Genomic DNA, 13,952 nt, shown 5'->3' with positions numbered 1-13,952 from the left:
TTCAATATTAATTTTCAAATAATTATATTTTCTTATTTCATATTTTTTTTTGTAGTTCATTTACGTTTAAATTTAAAAATAGTTATATCCATTTTAATTGCTTATGTAATTATATCTTTCCTATAAAAATAAATAATACATATATACAAAACGAAATAAGAAAATCAAAAGATAAAAATTTCATTTTGTTGTGAATTAAAGTCATAAATGCCCAATTTTTGAAAGAAAAAACTAATTGAGATATATGAAGGGAAAATAACATTGAAGTAAAGAAAATTCCAACTAGCAACTGATAGCTCGCGTTTGAAAGTAAAAATAATACAACGTCAAGATAATCCTAATCGAAATCAGAGTTCCATTGCTTCTTTCATTTTCCCTTTTGCCTGCTTCACTTAGACTTGTCTAAGGCGCAGGGTGGGCATATAAAATGCTTGAACCTTATATCCTCCCTTGTGCGTGCCGGGTAGGCGCTAATACAGGAAGGGTGGAAAGCTTGCAAACATTCCACGGAACATAACATCTCACTCCTCGTCCCATATTGGTGACAGTGATTGCAAAAATCTATCTTTTCTTTGTTTGTACGTTGTTGGGACTTTTCATGAAGGTTCTCGGGGTTTTCTTCTTTCATAAGTTCCTCGAGATCTCTTGAGCGGAAGTAGGGGAGGGCTCGCGTACGAGATTCCGCTGAGGGCTCTGCAATCGGGCTGAGGGCTCGCCTATGAGATTCCGCTGTGTTGGCACTCATTCTTAATAGAATAAATTCGGTTAGAATTAATTAATGAATAAACTAATGAATATAAATTCGGTTAGAATTAAATCATTAATAATGTTAATAGGTCTGTTTGCATAAATCTGAATTCTTCTTTAAAATGAATATTTATATTAGCAATTCTTCATTAGTAATTCTTCTTTAAAATGAATATTTTTTGGAAAATACAGGGCCATTCCAATACATCACCAAAACAATTTTAGTATAGACTCTTTTGTTGCCCTCCAAATCTACAAGGGTATGCATTTTCAAAATAAATATAACTTATTAAAAAATAAATCTAACATTTAAAATCAAAATAAATCCTAATTTAAAAATAAATCTAACATATTCAAAAATAAATCCCAATTTGAAAAATAAAATCAAACATATTCAAAAATAAGTCCGAATTTAAAAAATAAAATCTAACATATTCAAAACAAATCAAATTACTTCACATATTCACAAAAGTTAATCTAACCTTTCAAAAAAACAAATCAAATTACTTCACATATCCTACTCCTATCAAGGGGCCCAGTGTTACCATCACTCGTATAATAATACGAGGGACGATATTACTTTTGGTGAGCATCTCTTCCTCCGCACAAGTCATGTATACTGAAATGTCACATTTATAACTACCTTTTACAGACATCGTTTGATAACACTTACGAATACACATTTCTCATGTAGGAAAGACCACACCTCATTTTGTAGAACTTAACACTGAAATGAAACTGTTAATGACACAAACACATTACCGTTTAACATCTCATTTATGGTCAATCAAATACCATGTTCTTAACATGTATCTATGTGATTAAATGACAACTCTTTGTCTATAGTCTGTGAAACTTAACTATCATTTAATCCACATACTAACCTTATAATGGCTAATTAGTGTTCCTGCTAATTACCATGGTTAGTGACTATTTAGAGTATTTATCATCTATATTATGAAGTTTCACAATTTCAGTCATGAACTTAAAATGATTCATAAAGGCAATAAAACTCATAGAACAAAATGATATATATTAATCATCCAATTCATGAACAAAGTACAAATTATGATTGACTGCTAGATTACTACCTAACAGAGCCGCCAGCCGCCATCATCTTTGGCGTAGGTCAAAGAGGAGATAAATAGAGTATGGAGCAATTGGGCCTAAGGCCTATTTGAGCCTAAACCCAACACCTTCGTCCCATTGACGCAGCCTCATCTGATCGTGCCTTGTCTCGACCACCACAATCCCTCCGCTGGTATGAAAACTTGACCCGATTTCATTTTATCTGCTTTATTAAATTAAGATATGTTTCTTTGTTTGTCTCTGAATATGAGAATTAGAGTAAATGGAGAATTCTTACTTTCAGTTTCGTCCCAAAAAATGCCTGATGAAATGCCAAAATGAAAGTAAAATATTATCTTTTGTTTGTTTCTTGCCTTGCTTGTCTCCTGATATGAGAACTGGTGTAAATGGAGTTTGCAATTTAACTATTTTCTAATTTATTTTTTGTTATGTAAGAGCTTTGAGTTTGCAATTTGTCTCTTAATTTAAGCATGTTATGTTATGGTAATGAGTAAGCTAGGCTGAAATTTGAATATATTTAAAACATTATAGGTGTTACATTCCGAAATTTTAAAACATGATTAAATTGATAAATCGATCATTTGACTTAAAAAAATGATTTAATTAGATTCGTGTGAACAAATAGATAATTGAATTCTGAATAAGTGTATAATTATACGAAATTATTCGTACAAATAAATTATAGAAATTATAAAACTCGTTCATTCAGGATGTTTAGAGATTTAATCGAATATATATAATTATATAAAAAGGAGATCGAATTATTCGAATCTGGAATTTAGAATTTAACATCTGAAATATTATGAACCTTCGATTCGAATTTATAAAAGAAACGTAATTCTTAGATCAAACGCTCAAGTCATATAACTTCTGAAATTTATAAACCTTTGATCTAATCTTGCACGAATCCTGAAATTTATTCATTCCTTTGATTTTTGAATATAATTGAAAATGATGACTTAATCACATTTAATTAAATTTTCGGGTCCATGGAATTCACACCATCTGACTTATCTCATATTTGCGTGACTTTTTGGAAAATCTCAAACTGTTTAGATATGTTCAGCACGAATCTTAAAGCAGTACAAATAATAAAACCCTTCTCTCTTTCACTTCTCTCCCTCCCTGTCTGTGCGTGAAACCCACGCCAAGCCCCAGCGCCCCCCCCTCTGTTACGCCAAGCCCCAAACCCCAGTGGCTCCGCCCCCTCCCGTCGCCGGCGAACCCCACCGGACCCGCCTCTGATCTCTCCTCTCTTCCTCTCTGCCCGTGAGAGCCACAGCCGCCCCCTCTCTCTCTCGGTTTCTGCCCCCCCTCCCCTCCCATGAAACCCTAGTTTCTAGGGTTGAGGATGTGTGCTGCCTCGGTGTTGGCTTGGTGTTGCCTTGGGGTGCTATGGTGATTTCTAGTGCTCGAGTGAGGTGGCCGCAAGGCGAGACGAAACCCTCGGAACCGGTCGATCTCTTTTGACATTTTCTATTTCGGGTAATTTCCAAAATAAATTCTAAACCTCTTGATTGGTGTCTAGATGAACCGATTAATGTCGTAGGATGTGAATTTGCTAGTTTTCGAGTACGGGTTGTTGATTTTCCCGACTCGATCGATTTGCTCGAATGAATTAAGTATAAGGGATTATATTGCAAAATGATTTTATTAATAGTCGGAATTGTAAAATATATGACCATAGTGATTTGTATGAATTAAAGGGAATTGTAGTTAGGATTTTGTAAAGAGAATTATAGTTAATTACACCTTTGCTCGGGTTGTTGATTTTCCCGGTAAATGGTGCTGACTTGAGGCTTGAGTCGTGTTATTAATTTCTGATGCGCCTGTTCTGATCTAACCTGTGGCTTGTCTCTGTTTTGCTGGTTTTATGGTGCATGGCTATGTTGTGTGTATGAATGGCGAAGTGCTGGTACCAGTGGTACCAGCCCAGTATACTACTGGTATGGTGTTGATTTTGTGTGTGTACCAGTCCTTGACTTGACAGGGACCAAAAATGTAAATAAATTAAATTGAAGGTTGTTTTGTGCAAAATACAAGCCTTGGGAATCTTTATAAAAATAAGGGGTATGAATTATAAAATATAAGGCCTATGTGAGTTGTATAAATATAAGGGACCAACTTGTAAGATGTAAATTGTTTGAGGCTATGGCCGGCCTATGCATTAGAAATGTTATAAATGGACTTGGAGTAAAATGTGAATTGTTAATTAGCGGCTTAAACTCTTGCTAAATTATGGGCCTTTAATTGAATTGAATTGGAATAAAAAAAATTGATACGTCAAAAGGGCCGACCATATATATATGTAAATTTGGAATTGGACTTGAATTAAAATGATTATAAATGAGCCGAAATGTATAAAAGAATTGATGAATTAAAAGACGACTTTTGGAATTTAAGTTTTGAGAATGTAACCGAACTAAACCAAGTAATCGTATAATATAGGTGTAGGCTCAGTCGAGCAAGATATCGCGAGGTAATTCGAGACGCCTGATCCGTAACTAAGCGGTACGCTCGTCATAATAAGGTGCGGGATTCTTGGACTTGTTTGATACTTTATTTTCAGGAATTAAACTGTGTATTCGTTTGTCATGTTGAATATCATTGATTGCATCACTGAATTGTGTAAAGCATTTGCATAGCCCAATCAAATTAAACTCGAATTGATCTGAATTGAATGATTTGCATGCTGGTATGGTTATAGGTTATGTTGATCTATTGTGATCTGATTTTGATTGAAAGTCACCACGAACTGTGTATGTGAATGTATGTGAATGGATTTACGAAGTTAAGCACTTGGATCCAATGAATTTGCCAAGTCGGGTTGTATGCTGACTTGGATTCCCAGGATCCTAAATGGCCTTAGGTGAACGGCCTTCGATGTTCCCAGTACCGGTTGGGACGAGGGAGGGTGATTATGTTATGAGATGTGATTGGAAATCGTGGGTGACATGTGTAACGTCTATGGCTCGGTGGCATTCTCCTACGTGTTAATGCATTTGGAAAGGTCAATTGAATATTACGACTATTGGAATGATTCCAAAGAGGATTTTCTTTATGTGATTTGAAACCATACCGTAATAAACTGTTAAGCCAAGCGATTGCAGATGGGTGTCAGATAAAGGGTCCAGCGGTTGGCCATCTGTAGGTGTCAGTAACCCTACAGATGTGGGTTTGATAATGGTTCAGCTCAAAAGAACATCTGTAATTGCCACAAGCCCTATTGGATTGAGTTAAGCCAAAATATATATTGTGTTTGAAATTCATCTTGGAAATTTCGTAAACTGTGTTTCAGGTTGATTAAATTGTTGTCGAGCATTGGCATTCTGTTATTTTTGATTATATATATCTATTTGCATTGTTATTGTTTGGGTTTCATTTTTGAATATAGAGTTTGATTGCAAGTCCAATAATCTAAACTGTGGCAAATTTCGCACTGAGAATTTATTCTCACCCCCTCTCCCGATTATTTTCAGGTTGATTACACGGACGCAGCAAATGAGGATATTGGTAATGCATATAAAAGATCCACTGCCTTGCGTGTATATGTGACGCTTGATTTATACACGCGGCAGGCTGTCAGACCCGCGGGATTTGGGGTGTGACAATAGGCTGATGTAAGAACTTGGAGTCTAATACACTTAAAACATAGTGATACAGTTGACTCTTTATCATTTATTTTCGATGCTTGAATGTCATACTAGGCTGAAATGTTTTGAACAAAGATGAAGCGGATGATTTGTTGATACATGAAGCGAGAGAGCAAAGTTTTGAGCCTTCTAAAGGGATGGAGTTCTCTAATCAGAGAGCAACATATGATTTTTTACAACACGTATGCATACATAGTTGGATTTAGTATTCGTTTAAGGAACTCGTACAAGAATACAAAAAGGATAACCACTTCAATGAGATTGGTTTGTTCCAAAGAAGGTTTTACTATACCACAAAAACATCAATTGGTCGAAAGGTTGGCGACGGATGGAGGGTCAATTACAAAGACACCATAATTAATAGTTTGATTTTACTAATATTTTCATTCTTATTTCCCAATTGTAGAGAATGCTGATATTCAAGGGTCAAACACAAACGTTTGGAGTGCATGATCATGAAGACAATGATGAATACAACAACGAGTGTAAAAGTGAAAATGACAACTTGTATTGGCAATGTTTATTTCGGTATAGAAGGGAATATTAATATTTTGGTATAGAAAGAAATAGCTATATTTTGATATAGAAAGGGATAGTTATATTTTGGTATAGAAATGAATAGTTATATTTTGATATAGAAAAGAGAGTAATATTTTGGTGTTATGGCATTGCTTGTATACTTCCATTTAGTAATATTAAGGTATCAATCACTTGTTTACTTGTGTTGTTTTACTTGTTTATCTGTGTTGCTTGTTTACTGCTACAGTATATTTTTCTTGTGTTGTTTATTGCTATACTTTTTTTACTGAAATCCATGATCATATTTTTCTTGCAATTTAAGATTCTATTTATTGTGCTTGTAATTATTTTAATTTTTTTCATTACTCTAATCATTTGTACTATTGTATAACATTTTGACATGTATGTGAATCAAAGAATATATAATTGCAAGAAAAAAATGATATTTTAGAATTTAATCAAGAACTAGATACACAAAATGGCGAAAGTCAAGTTTAACTGAAAATACAAAATTGCTTACAAATTCACAAATCCAACCCAATACACATCTTTGCCTTTTATAGGCGAAATTGAATTAAAAAAAATTCCAATTTCACTGATTAAATCCTACTAATCGTAAATCTCAAGGTGGTTTAGGTATTTTAAATTTAGATAAGATGAATATCTCCCTTCTTGCTAAGTGGTGGTTTTGATTTAAGTATCCCACAATTAGTGGTAAATGAAAATCTATCCTTATAGATAAATATAACTCATCAATGTTAGATAGTATACTAACCATTAGGATTATAGTTGACTTTGGCATTAATAGATCTGTTGATAATGGCCAGGATACAACCTTTTGGCTAGAGAGATGGTATGGTGAGTGTACCTTATATTGTTTATTTCCTAATCTTTTTCGAATATCCTCGAATCCAACTATTTCGATTTCTGCTGTTGTATCTCCCACTTATCTTTCTCTTCAGTTTACTAGGCAATTAACAGGTATTCTCCTAAACGAATGGCATCAATTACAATCTAGTATGTCTTACTCTAGAATTTTTACTGATACTTCAAAACCAGATTCTATTGCTTGGAGATGGACACAATCAGGTCTCTTCACTACACATTCATTGTACATGTGGTTTGATTATGGTGGTAAGAAAAATACTATTTACACTATCATCTGGAAAACAAATATTCCTCTTAAGATTAAGATATGTTTCTTTGTTTGTCTCTGAATATGAGAATTAGAGTAAATGGAGAATTCTTACTTTCAGTTTCGTCCCAAAAAATGCCTGATGAAATGCCAAAATGAAAGTAAAAGATTATCTTTTGTTTGTTTCTTGCCTTGCTTGTCTCCTGATATGAGAACTGGTGTAAATGGAGTTTGCAATTTAACTATTTTCTAATTTATTTTTTGTTATGTAAGAGCTTTGAGTTTGCAATTTGTCTCTTAATTTAAGCATGTTATGTTATGGTAATGAGTAAGCTAGGCTGAAATTTGAATACACTTAAAACATTATAGGCTGATGTAAGAACTTGGAGTCTAATACACTTAAAACATAGTGATACAGTTGACTCTTTATCATTTATTTTCGATGCTTGAATGTCATACTAGGCTGAAATGTTTTGAACAAAGATGAAGTGGATGATTTGTTGATACATGAAGCGAGAGAGCAAAGTTTTGAGCCTTCTAAAGGGATGGAGTTCTCTAATCAGAAAGCAACATATGATTTTTTACAACACGTATGCATACATAGTTGGATTTAGTATTCGTTTAAGGAACTCGTACAAGAATACAAAAAGGATAACCACTTCAATGAGATTGGTTTGTTCCAAAGAAGGTTTTACTGTACCACAAAAACATCAATTGGTCGAAAGGTTGGCGACGAATGGAGGGTCAATTACAAAGACACCATAATTAATAGTTTGATTTTACTAATATTTTCAATCTTATTTCCCAATTGTAGAGAATGATGATATTCAAGGGTCAAACACAAACGTTTGGAGTGCATGATCATGAAGACAATGATGAATACAACAACGAGTGTGAAAGTGAAAATGACAACTTGTATTGACAATGTTTATTTCGGTATAGAAGGGAATAGTAATATTTTGGTATAGAAAGAAATAGCTATATTTTGACATAGAAAGAGAGAGTTATATTTTGGTATAGAAATGAATAGTTATATTTTGATATAGAAAGGAGAGTAATATTTTGGTGTTATGATATTGCTTGTACACTTTCATTTAGTAATGTTAAGGTATCAATCACTTGTTTACTTGTTTATTTGTGTTGCTTGTTTACTGCTATAGTATATTTTTCTTGTGTTGTTTACTATTATACTTGTTTTACTTTTTTTACTGAAATCCATAATCATATTTTCTTGCAATTTAAGATTCTATTTATTGCGCTTATAATTTTTTTATTTTTTCATTAGTTTAATCATTTGTACTATTGTATAACATTTTGACATGTATGTGAATCAAAGAATATATAATTGCAAGAAAAAAATGATATTTTAGAATTCAATCAAAAACCAAATACACTAAATGACGAAAGTCTAGTTTAACAGAAAATATTAAATTGCTTACAAATTCACAAATCTAACCCAATATACATTTTTGTCTTTTATAGGCGAAATTGAATTAACAAAAAAAAAATTTCCAATTTCACTGATTAAATCCTACTAATCGTTAATATGTGCTTGTCCTAAAAACAATTTTCAATTTTCCCTCTTCATAGAGCAAATGTCTGATAAAATATATCACCGGGTCACTTAAAATTTCTGCAAGCAAAATCCTCTCAACCAAATTTTTTTTATTTACCACCCCAATAAATCAATATTAAATCATTACCACTTGTTTATTCGGATTTCTTCATATTCCACCACGAACTCAGACTGGGTGTGCGGACGGATCTCAATCGGAACTCATACCCAGTACGCGAACGAATCGGTGTGCATACTGAGTACGCGAACGGATCAATGCGCGTACTGGGTATGCGAACATATTGCATTTCGGCCGGGACACTCTGTTTTGGCTTTGGCCGAACAATACACTTTCTACATTGCTAGGAACAGCCAGGAACAACTCTGTTTTGTCCAAGAACAACCCTATTTTGGCCTGTTTCTGTAGACAAGGCTAAATCAATAATATTGATGAATTAACAATTTTTTAACATATATATTTTTGTTGAAGTACAACTTATGTTAATTTTTATTGCAGTAGAACTTATGTTTTGTTCAAGTCGAAGTGATTAGTTTGAATGATATAGAACTTATGTTTTGTTCAAGTTGAATTTATCAGAATGTAGTGACAGGCGTAATAAGATCATAAAAGACAAACGTAACCAAATAAAAATCATAATAACTAAATAACATTCTGAATAACATAATAACTAAATAACAGTCCAAATAACATCCCAAACAACCCAAATAACATAAATAAAAGTGCAACTATTTGGTCGGTGGTGTGAACAACTTATGAGCAATCTTAATTCTCTTACCGCGCCCCTCCTCATCTTCCTGCTCCAGTTGAAGGGATGGGATCAGAACAGATACCCAGTACGCGAACAGATCGGTGCGCGTAATGGGTATGCAAATGGATCGGTTCGCATACCCAGTACGCTCACCGATCCATCCGTGTACTGGGTATGAGTTTCGATTGGGACCGTCCACACACCCAGTCTAAGTTTGTGATGGAAGCTGAAATCCAAATAAACGGATAGTAATGATTTAATTATAATTTATTAGTGTGGTAAATAAAAAAATTTCGGTCCTCTCAATGTCTGCACAAAAATAAAAGTAAAAAAATACAAAATCAATATCAGCTACTGGAGTTGTGAATATATCTATCATATACAATTAGGGGTGAAAACGGGTCGGATATTATCCATCCGTATTCAGATCTGTATTCGAATTTTTGCAAATTCGGATACGATTAATTTGCGGATACGGATATGAATACAGATATTATTATTCGGATATGAATACGAATTTGGTATCACTTTCAGAATCGGATACGGATACGAATACAGATAATTATCCGAATCCGGATATTTAGTCTTTTCGGATATCCATTTTTTGAGTTTATTATCTTATTGTTTCTTGTTTCTGTTTCCCAAATCTCCATTTCTAGTTTCCCGCTCCTCTCAATTTCTTCCCACCGTTAATAAGAGCATATTGATACATCTTGCAAGTAGTGGGACCATGGCATGCACCTCTTTCTCTCCATCTTTGTTTATTGTGGCAATTTTCATGTATAACCCTGAAAATATTTTAATAAGAAAACATTACAAGGGAAATATATTTTTCGAAAACATGAAAATTGAGTAACTGTTTGCATGTACATTCTAAAATTATAATAAAGTACAAAAAAAAATTTATCAAAATTGATTAAATTATACATTATGCATATAAAAAAGCTAGAATTCATCCGTAAATTGATATCATGATATATGCTAAATTTGTACTCTTTTAAATTTGTGTCAAGACCTGCTAAGGTGCCACCAGTATGTATGATATCTTTCATTGATATCCTGAGTAAATTGATATGCTAAATTTTCAGTCTATTTTTAACAGGAAAAAATAATTTGTTATATAATATGTTAATTTTGTTGTAATATCCAAACAAGAATTCGATTTATATCCGTATTCATATTGGTATTCGACTAATATCCAATCCGTATTCGTATCCGACTAGTATCCGATCCGTATTCGTATCCGACTAGTATCCGATCCGTATTCGTATCCAACTAGTATCCAATCCGTATTTGTATCCGACTAATATCCGATTCGTATCCGTATCCAAAAAATAAAAATAGATACAAATATGATTTTATCACTATCCGATCCGTATTCGATCCGTTTTCACCCCTATATACAATACAACTAAATAAAAGAACTACAAAAGAAAAAAAATTACAAAAAACAAAAACAACCATGTTCGAAGGTGGAGATTCAATTGCAATTGACAAGGTAAGGACAGAAGAAAAAATATATATATATATTCACTATTACACTGAAATTGGAGAAGGCAAACTGACCACTTTCATAATTGCGTAGATCTCAGATTCTTTGAGATTAGCACCAACCCTCTCTAATCCAGCTTGAGTTCTTCAAAGGTGATATGACAACTTGACGCCGCACAGAACGTATGATTTTCTATAGGCGTGTGATACCAATGATCTTCAGAGATTAAAATTCAGAGAACACCAAAATAAAGGGGAGAATTGTCTCTCCTTAATTTTTATAACATAAATAATTTCAAGAAAAAATTGTCCGCTCTATTCACCCACAAGCCGGACATATAGCTACTACTCAATGCAGAAAAAAAAAAAGAGGAAAGTAACTAATATTAGGTAGTATATAATAGAAATAATGCAAATTACTTGAGCAGAAATTAGACAGTACAGCCAGAGGCTAAATTCAGAAATAAAAATCTGAATAGAAAATATTACCATAAAACTAAAGTAAATAAATATATTGCTGATTTGCTTGCTGAAATTAACCTTCTGATTCAGGTGCTCCTGCATCACCACTATTGTCAGTGTCTATCTTCTTCAATATTGCATTCAACCTCCCAGTCTCCGCAATCAACTATACAGGTAAATACATTCTATATCAAAGGTGAAAACGGAAAAATACAAAGAAAAAAAACAAATTACATAATATTAAGATTATCACAACAGCAACAAAAACATTAGTGGCAGTAAAATTAATAACAGTGCATCTGAAAGTGCACCATGGAAAAATATCATATGGGAAAAATTCCAAAATAGAGTAAAATTGATGACTGCAGCTTTAAATTAATGTGAAAAGATTAAGATTTGATTTATAACCCTGGCGCTTGAACTGAATAACTCCTAATTTGATATCATATAAACTTCAACAAGAATTCTAAAAGCTTGATTGGAGGGTGGTTAACTATCACTTCTCTCTAGTACAGAAGTTTTCAACGTACTAGTTAATTTTACCTCTGTACGGATACTGTTCAGGTCTGCTCCTAGGCTCTCGAGCACGCGTGCCGCCGCACCTCCTTCACGGAGTAACCCAAGAAGCAAGTGCTGTGATCCTATATAGTTGTCACCTACAAATTGATGAAACTCATTTAGTCGAGAAAAAAAAAAAATAATCAGGGTAAAATTATCTTTCAAGTATCATTTTTTATTGTTTGATTGGTTCCTAATAATCTAGATTGTACCATTTTGATCTGGGACATCAATTTTTAATAGAAAACTGATTAAATAAAAAAAAAAATCCTTCAGTATGCTTATGGGGTATCCCTTACTTTTTGACTGATACCAAAATTAAGGAACTGACATGAAAAGTGAAAACTGTAATATAACAGTAAGCACCAAAAGGGGCTAAACCATAATATCAAGGAAACAAAAGGGAATTTTCAGTATTCAGGAAAATTTGCAGTTTACTCTTATTTTTATTTTGGAACCCAATCTAAGTATTTCAAAATATTTTCTTTTTGGCCGATAAAGTGAAATTTTACATGGCAATTCATGCCGACAAATGCATGATCTTTGGATTTAATTGATCCTCAGTTGTACAAACAATGACTCAGATTTGCACAATTTAGGACCACAGTTACCTCTTGATAATTAATGCCCCTACTGTAAGCATCACCTATACTTAATTTGATCCAAAAGTACAAATCAGAATTGTGCAATTAAACACCAAACTAAACTAACATCTAATTTCACCAGTAATGGTATTTATGTGATCAAATGGAAGGTTAATAGCAGGTTTACTCACCCATTTGACGGGCCTCTTCTAAGACGAGTTCTAGAGCCCTTTTAGCTTGTGCTGTGAATGGAATCTCAACGGCCACAAAACCACTTCCCTTTCCAATTATCTTTTCTACTTCAACCCTCGCATCTTTCAAATTTATACCCATGGATTTCAGCACTTTTGCAGCTATACCGGTTCCTTCCCCAATTAGACCCAAAAGTATCTGTTCGGTACCAACAAAGCTGTGGCCCAGCCGCCTAGACTCCCCTTGAGCAAGCATAATTACCTGTTTGGTTTTAGCAAGAATTATCATACAAAATTTTGAGCTGATCTAAATCAGTACATATGTTCATACTGATATCTTATATATATTAATTAGTAGGGATTAGGTCGAACTACTACAATTTAAAATTGCAGTTAATTCTGCTCTGTAATTATGTTTTGATTTGGTTGAATCTATACTATTTCATAATACACAAAACACATATAAAGGGTAGAAATTTAAGATCACCTTCATAGCACTTTCAGTGAATCTCTCAAATATGGCCACAGTGCACAGTTTCCTTCTAGAACTTCTCGTTCTTCCTCTGTGACATTTTAACTCTTGATTTCTTAAAGGGAAAGATCCAAAAAATCTATTAGAATTCCTAACTGAGTTTAAACTCGCAGTTATGACAATTCTAGAAGCATTCCCATTCCTTCGCCAAGTGCCTCTGATTTTGCTATCATCTCCAGTTGTTAACCCGCTAGGTAGAACTGCTAGCTGAACCAGTGCTCCCGCCATCTCTGTACAAAAAAATACTTTATAATTAGATCGATGTTAAGCTTATCTCGGAGAGAAAAAGAGAGAGAGAGAGCAAAACCCTAAACCCTAAATTGATTAGAGACGAGAAAGAGTATAGATAAGAAATGCGAGATTCCTCTGTCCTTGTTGTGGAGAAATTACATATTTTTTCTTTTAAACTTTGAAATTACATATTTTCCCCTCTAAATCTTAAAAATTTACAAATTTATCCATTTTATTATTTTTATATTAAAACTCATTCTAAATTTATAAAATATCTATTTTACTCTTTAATAAAAATATAAAATATTCATCAGACTCAAATTAAATTTGAAGCGTTCCTCTACCGTCCGATTCGCATGCATCACATTAAAATTTGTGCGTATCACATTAAGTTTAATAACAAAATTTATTAATAGTAGCAATTTGTAGTTTCTG

General features: G+C 33.3%; 1 protein-coding gene across 2 annotated transcripts; it reads right to left on the bottom strand.

Annotated features, from left to right (window-relative positions):
* Nucleotides 1-11,327: 11,327 nt before the first annotated feature.
* On the bottom strand, nt 11,328-13,621 carry LOC144569166 (chaperone protein ClpC2, chloroplastic-like). 2 transcript variants are annotated; one of them, XM_078319376.1, is made up of 4 exons: nt 13,242-13,621; nt 12,755-13,016; nt 11,965-12,077; nt 11,328-11,606 (listed from the first exon to the last, which is right to left on the bottom strand). In XM_078319376.1, exons 1-4 carry the CDS (start codon nt 13,512-13,514, stop codon nt 11,535-11,537), a joined length of 720 nt encoding a protein of 239 aa, XP_078175502.1. In that variant the 5' UTR covers nt 13,515-13,621; the 3' UTR covers nt 11,328-11,534. The 2 variants fall into 2 exon arrangements, with proteins under 2 accessions (XP_078175502.1, XP_078175501.1); XM_078319375.1 differs by having other exon boundaries at nt 11,328-11,587.
* Nucleotides 13,622-13,952: the final 331 nt, after the last annotated feature.

The sequence above is a fragment of the Carex rostrata genome, chromosome 18 (genome assembly GCF_964058835.1).
Source record: "Carex rostrata chromosome 18, lpCarRost1.2, whole genome shotgun sequence".
Taxonomy (NCBI): Eukaryota; Viridiplantae; Streptophyta; class Magnoliopsida; order Poales; family Cyperaceae; genus Carex; species Carex rostrata.
Note: the sequence above shows the minus strand (reverse complement) of the source record. Positions and strands in the feature narration are given on the sequence as shown.